At 42.1% G+C, this 20536-nt stretch overlaps 1 protein-coding gene across 1 annotated transcript in view; it reads right to left on the reverse strand.

Annotated features, from left to right (window-relative positions):
- LOC308083633 (activating signal cointegrator 1 complex subunit 3-like) overlaps positions 1–20536 on the reverse strand; it is a 256275-nt gene that overhangs the window by 18345 nt on the left and 217394 nt on the right. Inside the window, exons 31-37 of the mRNA XM_080425948.1 lie at positions 20090–20227; positions 17867–17987; positions 17486–17618; positions 16822–16947; positions 8957–9068; positions 8142–8276; positions 1143–1367 (exon numbers count right to left, since the gene is read on the reverse strand). Of these exons, the coding sequence (XP_080282074.1) occupies positions 1143–1367; positions 8142–8276; positions 8957–9068; positions 16822–16947; positions 17486–17618; positions 17867–17987; positions 20090–20227 (990 nt within the window). The remainder of the gene's footprint in view (positions 1–1142; positions 1368–8141; positions 8277–8956; positions 9069–16821; positions 16948–17485; positions 17619–17866; positions 17988–20089; positions 20228–20536) is intronic.

A 20536-nucleotide genomic window follows, 5' to 3' on the forward strand; every position in this document is an offset into this window, starting at 1 on the left:
GGGGCACAGACAGAGCCTCAATGTGATGTACAGACAGACAGGGCTGCTGCTGTTAAGGAGGATAACAAAGAGCCAGGTTTGTGCTGCGGTGGCGGTGGTGGTGGTTGGTGGTGGTAGCGGCGGCTCACCGACTTTCCCAGGAGGAGAGCAAGTGCATTTGTGTGATTTACTACCGAGGGTGATTTCCCCCAGGCCGCGGCTGTGTAATCTGAACCCTCTCATCACATATCATTGCTGTCGGGGGGGCAGAAACCTCCTATCTCCCATATTCTAACTTTTTGTGTTTTTGTAGCAGATCCGCAAGCTTGAAACACGGCGCGAAGCGAAACGTTTTGAGCTTGTAGATCTGCTACTTTTGCTATTTCTAAATTTGAATCCTGAAAAGTAACCGTTTTTTGGACATGTGAGGTTTCCACCCGACAGAGACGATATCTTTCTGTGTGTATATTTGTGTGTGATTGTGTGTATAAGTATAAATATTGAATATTTTTGAGTGTTCAATCATTATGAACAATGTAAGTATAGTTTTGAATGTAAATACGGAATATTTTTGAGTGTTCATTCACTACGAACTTTGTAACTGATGTAACTAACTTAAACCGACATGTATGTATAAAGGATAGGCATAAATAAGCTTTGAGTACAGCCTATGCCTTTTCGATCAGACAGAAATATTGGATTACAGTGTGTAATGTTTTGTGATACTGTTGCTGTGGATAAAAAAAAATGTTCGTCCAGCACAACGTCACGCCAGCCATTGCCCGCTTTAGCAGCCTCTCTCTAAACCAGTGGTTCTCAACCTTTTCAGGCCGTGACCCCCCAAAGAAATCATATTTGAACTGGGGAAACAAATTTTGTTTGACTTCGTTCCACAGGTAAATATTGTGAAAATAGCAGATCTACAAGCTCACAACGCCTTGTGACGCGAGGCGTTGTGAGCTTGTAGATCGGCTATTTTCACAATTTTGGCCTCTTTCTTATACTATATAGATATTATTTATTTACAGTATAGTTTATTGATTTCTTTTGATGCAGTATTTGGTCTTCTTCTTTTCTTGAGGTATATAAAAGGTCTTAAAAGTCCTGAGAACCACTGCTCTAAACCAAACCTTTACTGACCGACCGACCGAACGAAACCCCACCTGGCAGACACGGATGGAGTTGTCCAGCACGGTCTTGGTGTCGGTGGTGTAGTCGGTGCAGGGCAGCGGTCCGCGGCCGAAGTGGGCCTGCAGCAGCAGGTGGGCCTTGGTGTGGGGGCTGTCGTAGGAGTGGGGGTTCACAGGCAGGGGGAGCTGCTGGGCCAGCTGGCTGTTCAGCTGGTCCTCGTTGTGCCTGACGGGCAGCTCCGCGTACTCCTCCGCGTCCTGAGGGAGGAGAGGAGAGAGGAGAGGGGAGGAGGGGGAGAGGAGAGGGGGAGAGAGAGGAGAGAAAAGGAGAGAAGAACGTTGAGAGATCAAAAGTCAAGCAGGAAGTCAGAAACCTGCTGTGGTCGAACGTTTCTTTTCTTTTTTTTTTCTTTAAGCAATCTCTGTTAACCCATTGAGATCGGGAAAGCATCTGTCATTTTAGATTTGAACCACTTTGACCATTATCTTATACTTTGGCTATTCAAAAATAGCAGATACAAGGTCATAGCTGTAGATCTGAAATATTTTGAAAAATCATGAAGATTTGTGCAAATCTTTGAATATATAAATGCTTTTCTTTTAAAGAGAACATTTGTAACTCAAATCTTTGCTTCTGGGGATTCTACAGATGTCTTCTAAATCCTAACAGTTTTTTGAAAAAACTTAAGTTGCTATAATCAGTGGTTCTCAAACTTTTTCATGTCAAGGACCAGCCAAAATTATATGTTTTTGGCCGCCGGTCCCCATCTGAAAATATGGGGGCCGGCGACCCCCAGAAGCAAAGATTTGATTAAAAAATATTCGCTTAAAAAATATATATATATTCAAACATCTACAGAGCTTGTAAATCTGCTATTTTTGAATAGCCAAAGTATAAAATAATAATTCAAGTGGTTACACAGATGCGTTCCCGGTTTTAATGGGTTAAAACAGCTGTGTTTCCCCTCCCGGGCCGGCTGCTCTTCCCTGCATGGATGACAGGCCCTCTCTCTCTCTCTCTCTCTCTCTTTCGTCCACCAAAACACACCGTGGGAGGATATGTTTCTCCCCCTGAGCCGGCTGACCTGAGGAAATGTGCACACCTGCTTATAAAACAGGCAGCAAATAACGCACAGATTGATTCCACACAGTACTTATTTTTTTCTCTCTTTAAGATATGTTTTGGGTATTTTTCTTTATCCTTTACTGACACTGACAGTGGAGAGCGAGAGGAAATGGAGAGAGAGAGAGAGAGAGAGAGAGAGAGAGAGAGAATAGGGGAAAGACATTCAGCGTACGTGTCCTAACTAGGGTTTGGGATCCGGAACTCGGAGGAACTGGTTTCGTTTTTTTTCTTATCACACTGTCAGAGCTGGTTATGTGGACTTCACGATCTGCCGTACAATTAAGATATCGGTGGCTCTCAAACACTTTAATTTCAAGGCCCATCATAAGCTCTCAAGAGTTTACAGACCTGTAAGGGTCCATTTGGAACCCCCCTATAGGAATCGTTAAAGCCTGGTCCTAACCAAGGGGCTAGCATCCGGCTTGTAAATTGACGCTATATAGGAAGTGCTCGGAAGTCTCACTGTTTCACCCCGGCTGGTTGCAGAAGCAATTAGGCTCTATTCAAGCGGATGGGTTTTTGGCCGAACTTTACACTTGATTTTATTACCTTAATAGTTAGTTTAAAGTCTTTCCATCACCATGATATGCATTTTGGTAAAATAAGGTCCCATTTATTTTAAAATACATGATAAAGTAGAGTACGTTTCTAGGGGCTTCTACTGGTTCTACCGAGTTGAAGACCCGCCCTCGCTGCGGTTTCAGCCAATAGCATTATTTTCCGGACGCATTTCGGACCGGATGTCAACCGGGTATAGAAAGATGGTGGATTTGAAATCGCTGCAAAATAGGCTTCATTTACGTCGGTCTGTAGAAACTAATGGCATGACGCTGTCCATATATTTTTTAAACCATTCGGCTATCGGGCCTGCCCCCCCGATTCCTTCTTTGAAGTGGTTCACTTTGCAAGCGGAACGCTTAAAAGTCCTGGCGAGAGATGTTGCGTTTAGGTCATGACAACCAACGCTCCATCAATCTCCTGGGTTTGTGCTGAGGTTGTGTGTTGTTCTTGTTTGTGGGCTGTTTGGATGGAGAGAGATGCGCAGACACGCATGGAGCCCCCCCCCCTCTCCTCTAATTCACTCCAGTTCAACTTCCGCTAATGTAGTCCCATCAACAGGCTCTGGTGGAGGCATTTGTCACTGGCTTCCCCATCGCCCCAGACTGTTAACCCATTCAATCCGGGGAACGCATCCGTGTATAATGTATGAACGCATTTTAGATTTTATATTTTGGCTATTTGAAAATAGAATCTATATATATATAGATCTGCTATTTTTGAACATTTGTGTGCAAATCTTTAAAAAAAAAGTACATATTATGTACTTTTTCAAGCGAACGTCTTTAACTCAAATATTTGCTTCTGGGGGGTCCCTGAAACAACATATTTTCAGATAGGGGTCCGCGGCCAAATACATATAATTTTGTATATATATATATATATATATATATATATATATATATATATATATATATATATATATATATATATATACATATATATATATATATATATATATATATACATATATATATTTTTTTTTCACGATTTCATCTACAAGCTCAGAGCGGCACTCGGTGCCGTGCTGTGAGCTTGTAGATCTGCTATTTTTGAATAGCCCAAAGAAATCTTAAAGTGACACAGATGCGTTCCCCCCCGGATTGAACGGGTTAAGGCTCCATCGATCACCGGGGCTCAAGGCAGCATTTCAAAGGCGCCTTGGATTGAAAAAAGGGCCCAAACCGGGGGTGTAGCGGTGGTGCGGTGGTTGTTGGTGGGGTGGTGGTGGGTGGGGGGAGGGGTGGAATAGAAATCATCTCTTGAATGATTGATCTGCCAGCGCCTCTATTGCGTGTCTGCATACGGATGTGAGGGAGATAAAGACTATAGATCTTTAAGACGGAGATCATAAGAGACCCCCCCCCTCCCCCCACCCCCGGCATCCAGTCATCATAGTGCCATTTGCAGACATAAGAAGACGGAGAGACAGGAGAAAGGAGGCCTGGAGGAGACGAAAGGAAGGAGAGAAGAGAGAGAAAGAAAGAGAGACAGAGAGACGAGAGACAGAAAGAGATGGAGATATAGATAAGAACACACATCAGAGAGGGCTAGAGAAGGGAAGGGATGAACAGATGAATAACAGCAAAGGGAGACAAAGAAGTAGTGGCGTGGAACCAATGCCCGATTTACACTCATGACGTATGATGGTACAGTGGTGTAAAGTAACTAAGTACATTTACTCAAGTACTGTATACTTAAGTATAATGTTGAGGTATTTTTTACTTTACTGGAGTATTTCCAATTTTCAGTACTTTTACTTGTACTCCACTACATCTCAGAGGCAAATATTGTACTTTTACTCCACTACAATTATTTGAAAACTTTTGTTGCTAGTTACTATGTAGATTTTGATTATAATTACAAATCATACATTACCCACTTCAGCCCTATATACATTTTGGCCATTTGAAAATAGCAGATCTACAAGCTCTCACAATGCTATTTATCTATCTGCTATTTTCAAAAGATTTTTATACATTTGAAAACTTGTGAAACGGGACATTCTGCATAATGAGTACTTTCTACTTTCGGTCCTTCGGTATATTTTGATACCAGTACTTTTGTACTTTTACTCAAGTAAATCTTTGAATTCCGGACTTTTACTTGTAACAGAGAATTTTACATTGCACTATTAATACTTTTACTCAAGTAAAACATTTTAGAGTACTTTTCCCACCACTGCAATGGTGTCACGCACCGAAAATAGCTAGTAATGCTAGTTCCCATGTGTGCATGTGTGGGTCTTTCCTGTACTTTTTTTTGCCATATATCTACCTTTTATCTTGTCTCGTTTTTCTCTTGTTCTTTCGTTTCTTTGAAACCCAGTATTATCTTTTTGCATGTCATGCTGCAGCTGTTGCACACAGTCTTTGCTGACACGCTGCACCAACATGCTACTTTTTTTGCTATTATTTTAATGTTGTTTTATGCTTTTGCTTTTCTTTTGTTGCTTTATTGTTACATTATTTGTACTTTCTCTGTAAAGCACTTGTGCTTTACTCTTTAACCCATTAAGACCTGAAGCCGATTCTACATGTCTCCTAAATACCAACAGTTTTCTGAAAAACTTATGTTTCTATATCAGCGGTGCTCAATCTTTTTCATGTCAAGGACCCCCAAAATGATATGTATTTGGCCAAGGACCCCCATCTCAAAATATTTTGTTCCAGGGACCCCTATATGCAAAGATTTGAGTTAAAAATGTTAAAAATATATATGTTCAAAGATTTGCAAATTTTTCAAAAATAGCAGATCTACAAGCTCGTAGCGCGGCACTCGGTGCCACGCTATGAGCTTGTAGATCTGCTATTTCTGAATAGCCAAAGTGTAAAATACTGCTTTTTAGCTCATGTCATGAAAGGTGCTTTACAAATAAAGTTTATCATTATTATTACTTGTACCTGTATGAGTGAGTGACAAACAAAACCTCCTCGGTTCTCTCTTGCGACGTTTGATTCTTGAAAATAGCCGATCTGAAAGCTCACGACAGCTTGCAGATCGGCTACGTTCGATGCGCAACATCGGCACACCACTGAGTATAAATTAGGCTTGACCCATTAAAACCGGGAACGCATCTGTGTAACCACTTAAATCAATATTTTATACTTTGTCTATTCAAAAATAGCAGATCTACAAGCTCATAGCGCGGCACCGAGTGCCGCGCTATGAGCTTGTAGATCTGCTATTTTTGAAAAATCGTGAAAATTTTCGCAAATCTTTTAATACATTTTTAAAGCGAACTTTCATCTCAAAACGAATTCAAATCTTTGCTTATTGAGGGGGTCCCTGGAACAACATATTTTGAGATGGGGGTCCGCAGCCAAATACATATCATTTTGGAGGTCCTTGACATGAAAACGTTTGAGAACCACTGCAGGTTCACAGAAAACTGTTAGGGTTTAGAAGACATTTTGTAGAATCGGGGTCCTCGGGTCTTTAATGGGTTAAGAGAGAAAAGAAAGTGAGTGGGGGGGCTGAGCTCATTAGCGGACACACACACAGCAGCAATTAGGGGCAATAGAGGAGAGCATGCCGGCGCTTTGTAAAAGCAGCAGAGGGGGGCGTAGGCAGGGGTGACTGGCCTATTGTGCCGCACACTGCAAGGGACATGCTTTTGTCCGTTTACCAGTGTGTTAGTGGGCAGCGACACACTCGCGGAAGATAGAGCGAAGCTGTGTTTAGCGCTACCTACGCAGCGCCATCCTGAGTGTTGTTTTTTTAAGTCTAGTTAACTCACACTTGTGTCGTAATGATTCAAGCTGTGATTGAACCAACGCACCGCAGGCTGAAATAATTCCTTGTTCTACGTTGCAGTGAAAAACATCACAACCTCTAACCGATTAAGAACTAAGGACGATTTTACAAAATGCCCTCTAAATCGTAGGATTTCTGAAAAACGTATGTCAAACGTATATCAGTGGTACTCAAATCTTTTCATGTCAAGGACCCCTCAAATTATATGCATTTGGCCGCGGACCCCCATCTCAAAACATTTAGTTCCAGGGACCCCCAGAAGCAAAGATTTGAGTTATAAATGTTACAATATGTATTCAAATATTTGCAAAAATGTTCAAGATTTTTCAAAAAATAGCAGATCTACAAGCTTGTAGATCTTCTATTTTTGAATAGCCGAAGAAATCTAAAATGACAAAGATGCTTTCCCGGTCTTAATGGGTTAAAATGGCTGAATCAGAGCATTTAAAAAATGTGAACAGTAATTATGAATTATTAATGAATAATTGTCTTAATATATATATATTTTTTTGCTGTAGAGTCTATCTGCAGTTGCCGCTCAAAACAGCCACATCAGAAAACAAAACAATGTTGAAAAAGTTAACCCTCAAAATAACACTACAACAGATGTACCGTAAGCACAATCCCAATGCAAACATGTACGTTGTAAATGATGCTTGGTTTTCTGTTGCAGAGAGAGAGAGAGAGAGAGAGAGAGAGAGAGAGAGAGAGAGAGAGGAGCCTCGTCTTCATTTGTCCATGTTTTCCACTCTGCTTTCAACCATTTCTCCTGCAACCTTTGACCCCCCCTCCCACTAGTTGCCACCATCACTTTGGAGGCTTTACTTAACGCAGATGTGATGCCAGTGAACTCCACAGAGAGGTGTGAAACCACCCTGTCTCGTATTGATGGCACCAATCAGGGGCCAGCGAGGGGACCACTAGGGCTGGCCTCAGAACGGGGGGGGGGGGGGGAGGAGAAGAGATGGCTTAATGATGACAAACCGGCAGACTTAATGAGGCAGGGATAAAGGGGTGCTAATTTGAGTGGAGGGAATGTGTGTGTGTGTGTGTGTGTGTGTGTGTGTGTGTGTGTGTGTGTGTGTGTGTGTGTGTGTGTGTGTGTGTGTGTGTGTGCGCGAGAGGACGAGAAACGTCAATATAAATGCTCAGAAATCAGATGTATGTAGGTGGTATAGACGGCGATATTACAAATGAAGTCGGCCCGTTTGGAGACAAATGACAAATACACTTGCTGCATTGCTGTGGTTCCCAAACACTTTAATAATGGGAATAGCCAATCTACAAGCTCACAACGTGTCGCATCACGACCTGTTGTGAGCTTGTAGATCGGCTGTTTTCACCATTAGATTTTTTCTTTTCTTTTTGACATTTATGTTTTTTTTTTAATAGATTTTCATTCATGAAATCCTTTAGAATAGCTTTTCCTGAAAATCTTTACAAAAAGATTTGTAGGAAAAATGTACTCTCGCACCATAAAAATGGGTCAGCGACCCATTGTTTTGGGAACCACCGCTGTTAGAGGTTGTGGTTGCATGGCAAATGAAACCGATTCCCTGATTTCCTCCCTTATGGTTGAACTAAAAACCCACCGTGAGAACAGAGAGGATGTCGTGGAGGGGCAGCTCGGCCCTCAGCCGCTCCTTGAACATGCGGATGGTCTGGTGCTTCAGGTAGTAGTAGGAGGAGATGCGGCCGTACGTCAGAGGCTCGATGGTGCGCTCGTCCTGGACCGAAACACAAGTGGGCAGAAAAGGTGAGTTTGTGTGGGCTGGTGTACAGGTAGTCTTGCCTGGTGTACAGCAGTGTTGATTTTGACATCACGTTTTGATTTAGTTTTAGTCATAGTCTTTTGCATGAAATTCCATTTAGTTGTAGTCATATTTTAGTCATCTGCAATGTTTTAGTTTAGTCTAGTTTTAGTCGACTAAATATCATAAATCTAGTTTAATTTAGTCGACTAAAATGTATTTTGGCGGTGCCTTGATGGCGTCGTAATGGCTGATTTTACACTTGGTTGCATGCTGAAAATAGCCGATCTACAGTGAGCTTGTAGATCTGTTATTTTCAGCACGCAACACCTGAGTGCAACCAAACATAAAATGACTTGTCTTTCAGTTCTACTGGATCTCTTCTCCACTAGTCCCTCACTAACATTTTAGTTGAGTTTTTATTTGTTAACAAAATCGTCAATATATTTAGTCTTAGTTTTTATTTAGTTTTCGTGAAAAAAGGTAGTCAACGAACATTTTTCGTCGATGAAATCAACACTGCCTGGTGTACAGGCAAGACTACGTGTAGTCATTGCATCAAATAACTAGGATTAGGCGATGATGTACTCATTTTGACAGGCCTACTTCACAACGATAACGGTCGTAGACACACAGAGACACACACACACATGTACCTCTTGTATCACCATGCAGTAGGAACACTCCAGCTCCCTCAGGCTCTTCTCCACCAGGGTGGACAGGAACTTGTTGATAGACTCGTGGCTGATGTCTTCCAGCTCGTAGTAACTGTAGACAACACAACAACAGTATTGAAAATATTAAGATACAGCCAGGGTTGGGGCCGCTGCTGGCCTAGTGGTTGAGGCGCATGCCACATAATAGGGCCCTATCTTGCGCGCCGCCTTACCCCTTATGCCTACACTTTTTTGAATTTTTTTACTACTTTGAGAAACATTTTTAAATAGTTCATATAGCTGATCCACATCGACACGTTGTGAGGTTGTGGTTCGACTATTTGAACTATTTTTAAACGTTTTTTTTTATTGTAAAAAATGCCTAAAAGGTTTAGGCATAAGGGGTAAGGATACAACAATAGAATAAGCAGCTTCATTATTCTACCACGGTTCTGGGGGCTTGGGCAGACCCTTCCCTCTGCCTGTATATTCTTATTTCACTTTGTCTGGGATGTTTCTGGGTGCCAGCCTTTTGGTAGTAGGCGTGTGCGCTATTGGTGTAGTTGAGCTGGGGAGGAGAGGCCAACTTTGAATGATGTGTATTACAAACCGCAACCAACAAATCCTATTCGTTAAACCTCTTAAACGGCATACAAACATGACACTGTTATTGGGCTGGTCTGTTCCACTATTCAGATGCTATTTCAAACTGGGGGGGAGAAAACTTAAAAGAAAAAGAAAACCGAATCAACTCTGACTTTATAAGCCCATAAAAGAGCTAACTCTCAACATTTAAAATATGTGGGCTGGTAACTCAGGCTTTTAGAGTTAATGGGCGGTCTGATGATATATGTATGTTTTCTTTACTGCTTATTGACAGACTCATATCCCCACACGGTTCTGAGTCATGACTCGTTAATTTGCTTGACATTAACACGGGTCAACGCTGCTCTGAGCATGATAACTCATCTCCACTAGATTTAAATCGTGCAGTAGGGATAACGCAGTAAACACGTTTCACAAAGATCTTTATTTAGATTTCCCACGCCTCAATATGCAGAGTGCCCCAGCGATCCGTCTATTTATGATTTATACTGAAAGTATCATAGCTGTGTTTGGTCGCCTTATCAATCTATGCTTCAAAGCTTGATGCAAGTTATAGGCTTTGAAACAGTACTGATTTATATTTGGTTTGCACATCGTGTTGAGCATCAACAACGGCTAATTTACGAGCTCACAAAGCGTTGCGCCACACGGCACATTGAGAGCTTGTAGATCTGCTATTTTGATGTGCAATTACAATTTAGGCACTTGTCGGAAGCTCTTATCCGGAGCAACGTACAAGTGCGATATCAGAGTACAGCCCAGTATAAGCATGAACCCTGGACAACAAACATGGTAAATAGTCACTTAACCAAGACGGCCACACTGCCAAGGTCGACTTATGACGACTTTTAGTATTGGGGGGGGTGAACGATCCAAGCACCACCGAAGAAGAGTACACCCAGAAATCACGTGATCACAACAACAAAAAAATCTAGGCACCTTTCATGTTAAAGAACTTATAAAAGTAAAATGTTCAGTTTTTTTGTGTTTTTCAAAAAACAAGCCATATTCAAACGGCCATAGCTCTAGAATGGAGAATCGCGGCCGGACAATTCCCCCCCCCCGCCCCCCGATTCTACTGGACCCCCGTGCGCGTAATGAGCCGATCTCCGTGAGGAAGGAGGTCACCGAGAATATTCCAATCGCTGTTTTCGCTGGTAGATGATGTTTTAACTCTGGCAGTCAGTCATTTAAGGGGGGAAAATGACCATGTCATATTTTCCTTTACATATTATTATTAAAATCTTACGTGTTTGTTATTTGGGGGCCCACTTGCAATACCCTCACGGCCCACCAGTGGGTTGAGAATCACTGGTACATACAATCTACAGTAGTATACAATCTACCATCTCTGCTTCCCGATGCCCACAGGAAAGCGGTTTCACATTGTGACCATGGTATCCAGCCTATACAGTAGGCGCTCTTCAAGAGATGGTCACCTTGTCACCCCCAGCGTCCTTCACCCCCTCACTATAAATTACTGTCTCCCCCCCCCCCCACTGTGCTCACAGAAGACCTGGGTGTATGTACATACACACACACACACACACACACATGGATCACTTGTTCTTTTTTCTCTCTCAAATGCACACACAACCACACACATGGGCAGATATTCACTGTCGCTCTCTCCCACACCCACCCACACACCCACACATACATACACCCACAGATCACACCTCTTTTTCTAGCGAGTGTAGCGCACATACACCGTGTTCTGTCTCTCGCTCTCACACACACACACACACACAAACACGCCGCGGTCCCACGGGTCTACTAAACGTCTGCAGGCTCTGTCTCAGTGCCATCAGGAGCCCTTTAATGGTGATGATGCTAATGGCCATGACTTAATCAGACAGCTCCGACCCCCGGCAGCCGTAAGCAGTGAGAAAAAACCCACTCGGCAAACGGCAAAGAGGCGAGCCGAGGAAAAATGTGTGTCGGTCATAAACGCGTTCGCCGCCAAGAAAAAAGCGGCGCTTCACTCTGTGGACATGTGGAGTGATGATAACGACGGCCACACTTAACATTAAACGCACATTAAATATGCCCGTCGCCCGATTCAACTGCTGCTTCCACTGCCATTCTCCTAAAGCGGGGTGGTGGGGGGGGGAGAGGGCATATGGGGGAGGAGGAGGAGGAGGGGGGCTCTGGTCTCTCTTACCCCCAAACCCTCCACCCCGACCCCACACACACCCCCCCCCTCCGTCCCAGCTGCGGAATGAATGATTTTGTATGACGATCATGGAGAAAATTGTTTTATGTTTTAATGTAAGAGACGAGGGCGTGCAGCATTCGTCGAACTGGTGCCCGGTTCACATGCGCTGCTGTGCAGACAACTGTAAAATTAGCTTCGTTAGGCATCCTAGCACCTGTTTAACTGAGCCGTCCGTATTCATTCCTTTGTGTCAGCTCCTCTCTGTCTCCTCTCTCGGTCTTGTCTTTATTTTTCTTTAAGCTACCGCCTCTTTTTCTTTGATCTCCGTCATTGATTTACGTTTTGTTTAAACCACGTCTTCATCATGACCTGCACAAAATCTACATCCTGCTTAACCCATTAAGGCCTGAGGTTCTGATACTACAAGATGTCTTCTAAATCCCAACAGTTTTTTGAAAAAAACGTATGTTGTTATATCAGTGGTTTTCAAACTTTTTAATGTCAAGGACCCCCAGGCCAGGATGTATTTGGCCGCGAACCCCCATCTCAAAATATTTTGTTCCAGGGACGCCCAGAAGCAAAGATTTGAGTTACAAATGTTCGGTTTAAAACAATATATATATTCAAGATTTTCTAAAATAGCAGATCTACAAGCTCGTAGCGAGGCACTCTGTGCCGCACTATGAGCTCGTATATCTGCTATTTTTGAATAGCCAAAGTGTAAAATAATGCTTTTTAGCTCAAATCTAAAAACAGATTTTGAGACTTTTCTCAAATGTTGGGGTGTTTTTTTTTAGCGCGCACACTAGGGCATTCACAACTAATGATTTGTGTGAGTCGACTGTTTTGACCAATTAGTAGTCGACTAGTCGACTAGTCGAAATTAACATTAAAAAAAAAAAATTACAAAAAAAAAAAATATATATATATTTCTTTTTATTTTTAGGGGGGGGCATTGTTTTAATGCCATCCTACTACTATATTACTATTATTATTATCCTCCTGCCCTTATTTTTATGGCGTTTTAAGGGAAGCGCTTCTGGCACAGCAGCACAGCACCACAGCAGCGTCTCCAAGGATCCCCATTGCCCAATAATAGGCTTTTATTGGGCATACTTTTGACCCCCTTTTGATAAAAAATAAAGTCAGGAGGATAATAATAATAGTAAGACGGGCCATTACTATGGCATTAAAAAAAAAAACTATTCGACTAGTACCAACAGAGTCGACTAGTGGTTATACTAGTCGACTAGTCGACTAGTTGGTGAAAGCCCTAGCGCACACACACACACACACACACACACACACACACACACACACACACACACACACACACACACACACACACACACACACACACACACACACACACACACACACACACACACACACAGTGTGTCATTAGTTAGCAGCTAATGAAGAACCTGGTTGTGTGTGTGTTTGTGCTGCCGAGTCTCATCATGTGGTAACTCTTAGCCCAGCAGAGCTGTGTGTGTGTGCATGGAACCCATTTCAGCCACTGTTTCAGCCAATGACGGCCAGGACCTGGGAATCATTTGGTGATAAGGGCTTTTTATTTTCCTTCCAGCTGTGGCTTCTTCTTCTTCTTGTTCCCCCATGACTGTGTAGCGTCTACAGTCCCTGATAAGATCTCCAGTCTGATTTATACTTAGTTGCGCGCCAGGTATCGCACGCCGAAAATAACCGTTGAAAACAGAAGCGAGATTTGATGCTTATACCTGGTTTCCTAGTTTCTCTGACGCACTGCCTTGTTCTCTCTGCACTCAACTTAACCCATTAACACATTCCATGCCAGAGTTTAATCTCATAATGTACTCACCAGTGCCAGCGTTTTATTGTTGTTTTTTTGTTTTTTTCATGTCGCCACAGACCTCGCTAAATAAGTTAAAAGTGCGCGTTCATTTGGTTCTAAACACACGGCGGATCCGTGAGAAACGGCCAGCGAAAATAGTTTCCAAATCCGTGCCGCCATCTTGAAGTTACAGCCGATCAACCATAAACAGTGATCAGCGAGGAGAAAAACAACAACCGAGAAAATCGAGTTTTAAACAGGATCCCAGACAGGAAGCGGATACGATCGAAACAAACGGAACCCGAATAATTCTGTTTCCGACCGGAAACCGGAAACGGAAATGGATCAAAAAAAATCGGAAAGTGCACCTGGGGCAAAATCAATGGGAATCGGCGGTTCGCGTAGATCTACGCGACTGGCACGCTGCGGCTTTAAATAGGTTTGCGTAGATCTACGCGATTGGCATTCAATGTGTTAAGACCTGCATGGAACGCATCTGTGTCACTTTTTGATTTGAGCTAAAAAGCATTATTTCACACTTTGGCTATTCAAAAATAGCAGATCTACAAGCTCATAGCGCGGCACCGAGTGCCCCGCTATGAGCTTGTAGATCTGCTATTTTGTGAAAATGTGTGCAAATCCTTTTATATATATTTTTAAAGCTAACATTTGTAACTCAAATCTTTGCTTCTGGGGGTCCCTGGAACAAAATCTTTTGAGATGGGGATCGGCGGCCAAATACATATCAATTTTGAGGGTCCTTGACAGGAAAAAGTTTGAGCACCACTGATATAGAAACATACGTTTTTTTCAGAATACTGTTGGGATTTAGAAGACATTTGTAGAATCGGCTTCAGGTCTTAATGGGTTAAAAGCATCTGTGTAGATTTGAGCTATATAGCAACATTTTTCAGGAAACTCTTAGGATTTAGAGCAGTGGTTCTCAAAAAGAGCAGATATACAAGCTCACAGCGTGTCACTTCCTGCCGTGGCTGTAGCTTAGTGGTCTGCTAAGGGGGGGCCTGCATTGTACATGTCGTGGTGTCCCTGAGCAAGCCACTCACCATGACCATCTGAGCAGCCATCAGCGGGGGTGAAGCTGAAATTGAATACATTTCCCCCTGTGTGATTCCTAACGGTCTACCTTGTAAAAAGCTCAACAAATGGACTGGTAAATGGACTGCATTTATATAGCGCTTTACAATGCATTTCACATTCACCCATCACAACGAAACACGACGAGAGAGAGCATTCAAAAGGAAACGCATGAGGGGAGAAAAAAAGATACAAATAAACAGATTAAGAACCTGCAAGAGTTAGGCGGCGGCAGATATTTGATTAACAGATTCTACAAATGTCTTCTAAATCAAATGTCTTCTACACAGTTTTCTGAAAAACGTATGTTTCTATATCAGTGGTGCTCAAACTTTTTCATGTCAAGGACCCCCAAAATTATATGGATTTGGCCGCGGACCCCCATCTCACAATATTTTGTTCCAGGGACCCAATGTTCGCTTTAAAGATATATATTCAAAGATTTGCTAAAATGTTCATGATTTTTCAAATAGCCAAAGACATCTTAAAATAACACAGGTGCGTTCCAGGTCTTAATGGGTTCTGATTAGTACAAGATCAGTTCTTTTTTAACAGCGTATAATTCTAGAGCACTGCTCTGACTGTGAATGTGGATGAGTGGGCTTTTAAAATGCTGTCTGTGTGGGTGGGAGGTTAGGGTGGTCACTGTACAGCATATATCTGCTACTTTGGTGCTTTTTTTTGCAACTGTTTTTGTATTTTAAAGTGAAGTGCGTTGAGTTTGCAACCAGCATGAAATGCGCTTAACCCATTCAATCCGAGAACGCATCTCTGTCATTTTAGATTTCTTTGGCTATTTCTGACAAATCATGAAAATTTGTGCAAATCTTTGAATACATATTTTTAAGCAAACATTTTTAACTCATATCTTTGCTTCTGGGGGTCCCTGGAACAAAATATTTGACAAATGTTCGCTGTAAAAAATATATTTTCAAATAGTTTTTTCAAAAATAGCAGATACACAAGCTCATAGCGCGGCACTCGGTGCCGCGCTATGAGCTTGTGTATCTGCTATTTTTGAATAGCCAAAGAAATCTAAAATGACAGAGATGCGTTCCCGGCTTGAATGGGTTAACAAAGAAAACATACTTGGGGGGTTGCTGATGGCCTAGCGGTTAAGGCCGCATACCACATATATAGGTCTCTAATGCAGCTTGACAGCGAGTCGCGGGTTCAATTCCCCGAGCCCTAACGGCCTTTGCTGCGTGTCACTCCCTGTCTTTCTCTCCCCTTTTTCCTGTCACACTCTCTACTGTACTACTACTGTACACTGTACTGTCTGAATAAAGGCATGAAAAGCCCCAAAAATAAAAAATATCTAAGTCCAACTAAGACCGATGTCATCGGCATATTTGTACAAACTGTCACATTGTTCTTGGATCATGCGTGTACAAAGAAAACAATGCTAAGTTGATCACACATATTTCATAGAGATTATATAGATTATGGACGGGCACAAACCAACTCCTGGTCAAGGATTTCATTGGGGGCCGAAAAAACAAGACAGCTGAGAGCAAAAAGTAACACATATTTTAGCCTAGTTAAGTGGCACCCATGTAGGTCTACAATGGAGGCACTATTGGTCGACGTGTATAAGTGCTGTTATGCTGTGTGCGGAGGAGCCGATAGGCCCCAGTCAGGGCCTGAATGGTAAATGTGGGCTGACAGCCGTGTAAATGCCAGCACACTGGAATGTTCTGGAATGGTCTCCGTCTACACGTAGCAGATGTTTGACTGTAGAGACACTGGCCTGTTCCAAGCAGGCCGTGAGACAGGGCTAGTGGTAGTATGTGTTTTTTTTCTCCCTCTGTGTGTGTGTGCGTGTGCGTGTGCGTGTAGAAAAAAGTAGAAACTACAGATCTACAAGCTTACCCGCGAAGCTTTGTAAGCTTTTGATCAGCTATTTCTGCAATTTTTATTATTTATAAAATGATTAAATATGTCAATAATTTCTTTGTATATTTGATTATTTGTCATATCTGCCCTGTGCAACTTTTGATTATGAAGCCTAAAAGGCAAACAGAAATATTTTTTTTATTCATATGTTCCAGTGTTCTCAATGCCAAACACACAATTCAATCGTTAATCGCAATTATTTGAGTGAAAATGAATCGTCAACTTAAATTTGTAATGGTGACAGCCCTAATAACAGCTGGTCTAAAAATGTCATCTTGTGTTGCAACAGTTCCTGACCTGGGGTTCATGACCAGGCGTCTGAAGAAGTAGGTCCAGGTGATGTAGTCCATGGCGTCCTGCTTGGAGGTGATGGTCCCCGCCGCGATCTCAGCGTTCAGATGGTCCGACAGCACGCTCAGGAGACTGGAGAGTCACAGCACCAACCCCCCCCCGTTAAATACACAGACAACACTGGATCTAGCTAATCGATACTGTAAACAAACACTGCCTGTTATTGACTGGCTGCACACTGAGTGCACCTCGATTATTATTACACACTTGTTACTTAAGTGCTTGTTATATACAACAAAAAACAAACAATAAACTGTATTTCTGTAACAATTGTATCATGAGATACAGATCAGATCTGCTTATTATAATTTCCCCGCAAGATTTTATTTGAAAATAGCCGATCTACAAGCTCACAACGCGTCGCATCGCGACGTGTTGTGAGCTTGTAGATCTGCTATTTTCAAATAGCTGATGTATTATGTTTAAGTGCTCATGTGGCCCATAATCGGTTCTTTTGGGCTGGTTTCCCTAGACCTGGTTGCTTGTTTCTCTCACAGAATCTGGCAACACTGATCACGAGGAAAATGTTACACTTTTTTTGGTGTGTTCCCTCTCGCCAAAAACACAATGGGAATCGTTCACCAAACATTCACAAACAACCACAAGTCACCTGGACTCCACAGGGAAAGGCTCGTAGAGGAACTTCTTGTAGAAGTCCTTCTTGATGTCGTGGACCAGGATGACCGCTTTGCCCTGGTCGTCGAACTGGGGCCGGCCTGCACGGCCCATCATCTGCAGAACATCTGGAACACAGGCCCGGTACGGGGGGGGGGGGGAGATTAACTGGCCGCTTAACTTAAGCTTCTTCAGAACAAGCACACACACACTATAGCATGATGGAACATTTATAGCACCGGTATACAGGTACAGACAGCTTGGCTGTAAGAGCAGCACTTTATGAAGACACAACAGATCATTTAATGTGTCACATAACTTAATAACGCATGTCTTTTTTGGGGTTTTGGATTTTATTATTTTCTTTTTTTTTTACCTGTGATGGGGTAGTCGACGTAGCGCCTGGTTTTTCCATCGTAGTATTCCGTTCCCTTGACGATCACCAAGTGAGCAGGGAAATTGACCCCCCACGCTAGTGTGCTGGTGGCGATCAATACCTGGGGAGAGAGACGAGAGCCCAACGTCTTATAGCTATATCATATCAAGCACAGAGCCAACGGTCAAGTTGACTAAATATTGAGGATTTAAAGGTTAACTATCTAAAAATTGCTACAGTATCTATGAAATCTATGAAAAAGTTGAATCTGCAACATGTTATACAATATGTAGTGGGGGGTCCCTGCTTCATCTCTCTTTCTCAGCTAGGGGGTCCTTGGCCTGAAAAACTTTGAAGACCCCTGCTTTAGACATTTAGCAGACGCTCTTATCCAGAGCGACTTACAAACATTGCGAGATCGGAGTAAGTGGCATGAACCCTAGTCAACAAATGGGTAAATGGTCAATGAAAACAATTACTAAGTAAATAGGATGCCAGGTAAACATCAAACCTAGCATCTCACTAAACAACATGCTACAGCACCTAAATAACAGTATTATGTCTATTTAAAGAACACATACAGTAGTAGTATATGTGAACAAGTATCCAACACATATTTGTATAGTATACAGGGTTCCCACACATGTTTAACAATGAATTTTCAAAACCTTTCCATAACTTTTAAAGTATTTTACCACATTTCTAGGCCTATAGCAATCATATACGGTGCAATAATGAGGCTCTTACACCAGTGTGCAATCAATGCACCAAGACAGACTCCAGTGAAGGCGTCACGTGACAAAAAGAACAGATCTGCAAGCTAAGAACCTAGCTAATCACGGTGCAACGTGTTGTTAACTTGTAGCTCTATTCTTTTTGTCACGTGACGTCCCGTATACATTAGGCCAGTGGTTCTCAAACTTTTTCATGTCAAGGACCCCCAAAATTATATGTATTTGGCTGCGGACCCCCCCATCTCAAAAATATTTTCTGCCAGGGATTTTTCAAAAATAGCAGATCTACAAGCTCATAGAGCTTGTATAAAATATGGTTAAAGTGGTTAAAATGATTGTGATGCTATATCAACTAATTTTGCTGGGGACCCACTGGTATCCCACAAGGACCCCTGGGGGTCCCCGGACCCCACTTTGAGAACCAATGCATTAGGCCACACATTTTACATAGTGTTAGACATATTACTTTTGGGACAGGTTTCTATGAACAAAATCAATTAGCCAAACAATGCATATCCAAACATTTTCCAAAACATTTGATTAATCCCAAACCTTTTCCAGGCCTGGAAAACTGTTTTTTTTCTTCTAAATATTTCCAGGAATTTCATGACGGTGGGAACCCTGATTATAAGTAGCAACTAACAAAATAGTCAACAAGATGTGATACAAGGGATCAGGGGGTGATATAGGGGATGAGACTTCACAGTCTGAAGAGGTGAGTTTGGCTGTAAGAGCCATAATATGGGATTATGTCATGATGTGCTGCTGTATATACAGTACATGATTTTGCTCTGATCATATGCCAAATTATATGCTGCAGTGTGTAATCTCGTGTTAAAAAAACCCCACATTGAACTGGCCATAGCTCTGGAATGGAGATCATGACCAGCGTTTTTTTTTTAACTATAATACGACTCCCCCGTGCGTGTAATGAGCCAATCTCGGAGGTTATTAATTATTAATTAATTAATTCCTGCCAGTCAAAGAGTTAAAGGGATACTTCACTTTCACATAAAATAAACATTTAACAAATATATTAAAAATAAATGAAAAAAGTAATGGAAAAATCACGGCCCCCTCACGCATTAGAGTGTCCTACTAATGTGTGAGGGGGCCGTGATTTTGCCATAACTTCTTTCATTTTTTTTAAATATTTTTTTTTAATGTTTATTTTATGTGAAAGTGAAGTATCCCTTTAAGTTGAAGTAGAGAGGGCACACATTTTGTCCTATGTCCTATATTTTTGCCTTTACTTCATTCAGTAAAGTGTGAAATACTGATAGTTGCGTCAGATTATTGCTCGCAGTTTTATGCCACTATAATGGCGGAAAATGGAGTCTGCACTCCCCATTTATATGTGTGTGTTTGTGTGTGTGTGTGTGTGTGTGTGTGTGTGTGTGTGTGTGTGTGTGTGTGTGTGTGTGTGGGTGTGTGTGTGTGTGTGTGTGTGTGTGTGTGCGTGTGCGTGCGCATGTGTGTGAGTTCGCACCTGGATCTTGCTGTTGACAAACAGCTCCTCCACGGTCCTCCTGTCTCTCTCGTGCAGCCCGGCGTGGTGCATGCCGATGCCAAACGCCAGAGTCAGCTTCAGGTTGGAATCCCTCACTCCCTGGATGATGGCCTCGATCTGGGAGCAGAATATAGTCAAAAAGATTTTAAAAAATGTTTGCGCTCTAAACTCAAGGCTTTACTAGGGCTGAAGACTGGTGTGAGAAGTCCATTTACAACAAGATAGCAGTGGTGGAAAAAGTACTCAAATGTTTTACTTAAGTAAAAGTAGCAATACCACAATAAACAATATAAAAAGTGTTGGTATCAAAATGTACTTAAAGTACCAAAAGTAAAAAGTACTCAGTAATCATGCAGAATGTCCCATTTCACAAGTTTTCAAATGTATAAAATGCATTAAAATCTTTTGAAAATAGCAGATCTACAA

The sequence above is a fragment of the Gymnoscopelus braueri genome, assembly GCF_963280865.1.
Source record: "Gymnoscopelus braueri genome assembly, chromosome: 4".
Classification (NCBI taxonomy): domain Eukaryota; kingdom Metazoa; phylum Chordata; class Actinopteri; order Myctophiformes; family Myctophidae; genus Gymnoscopelus; species Gymnoscopelus braueri.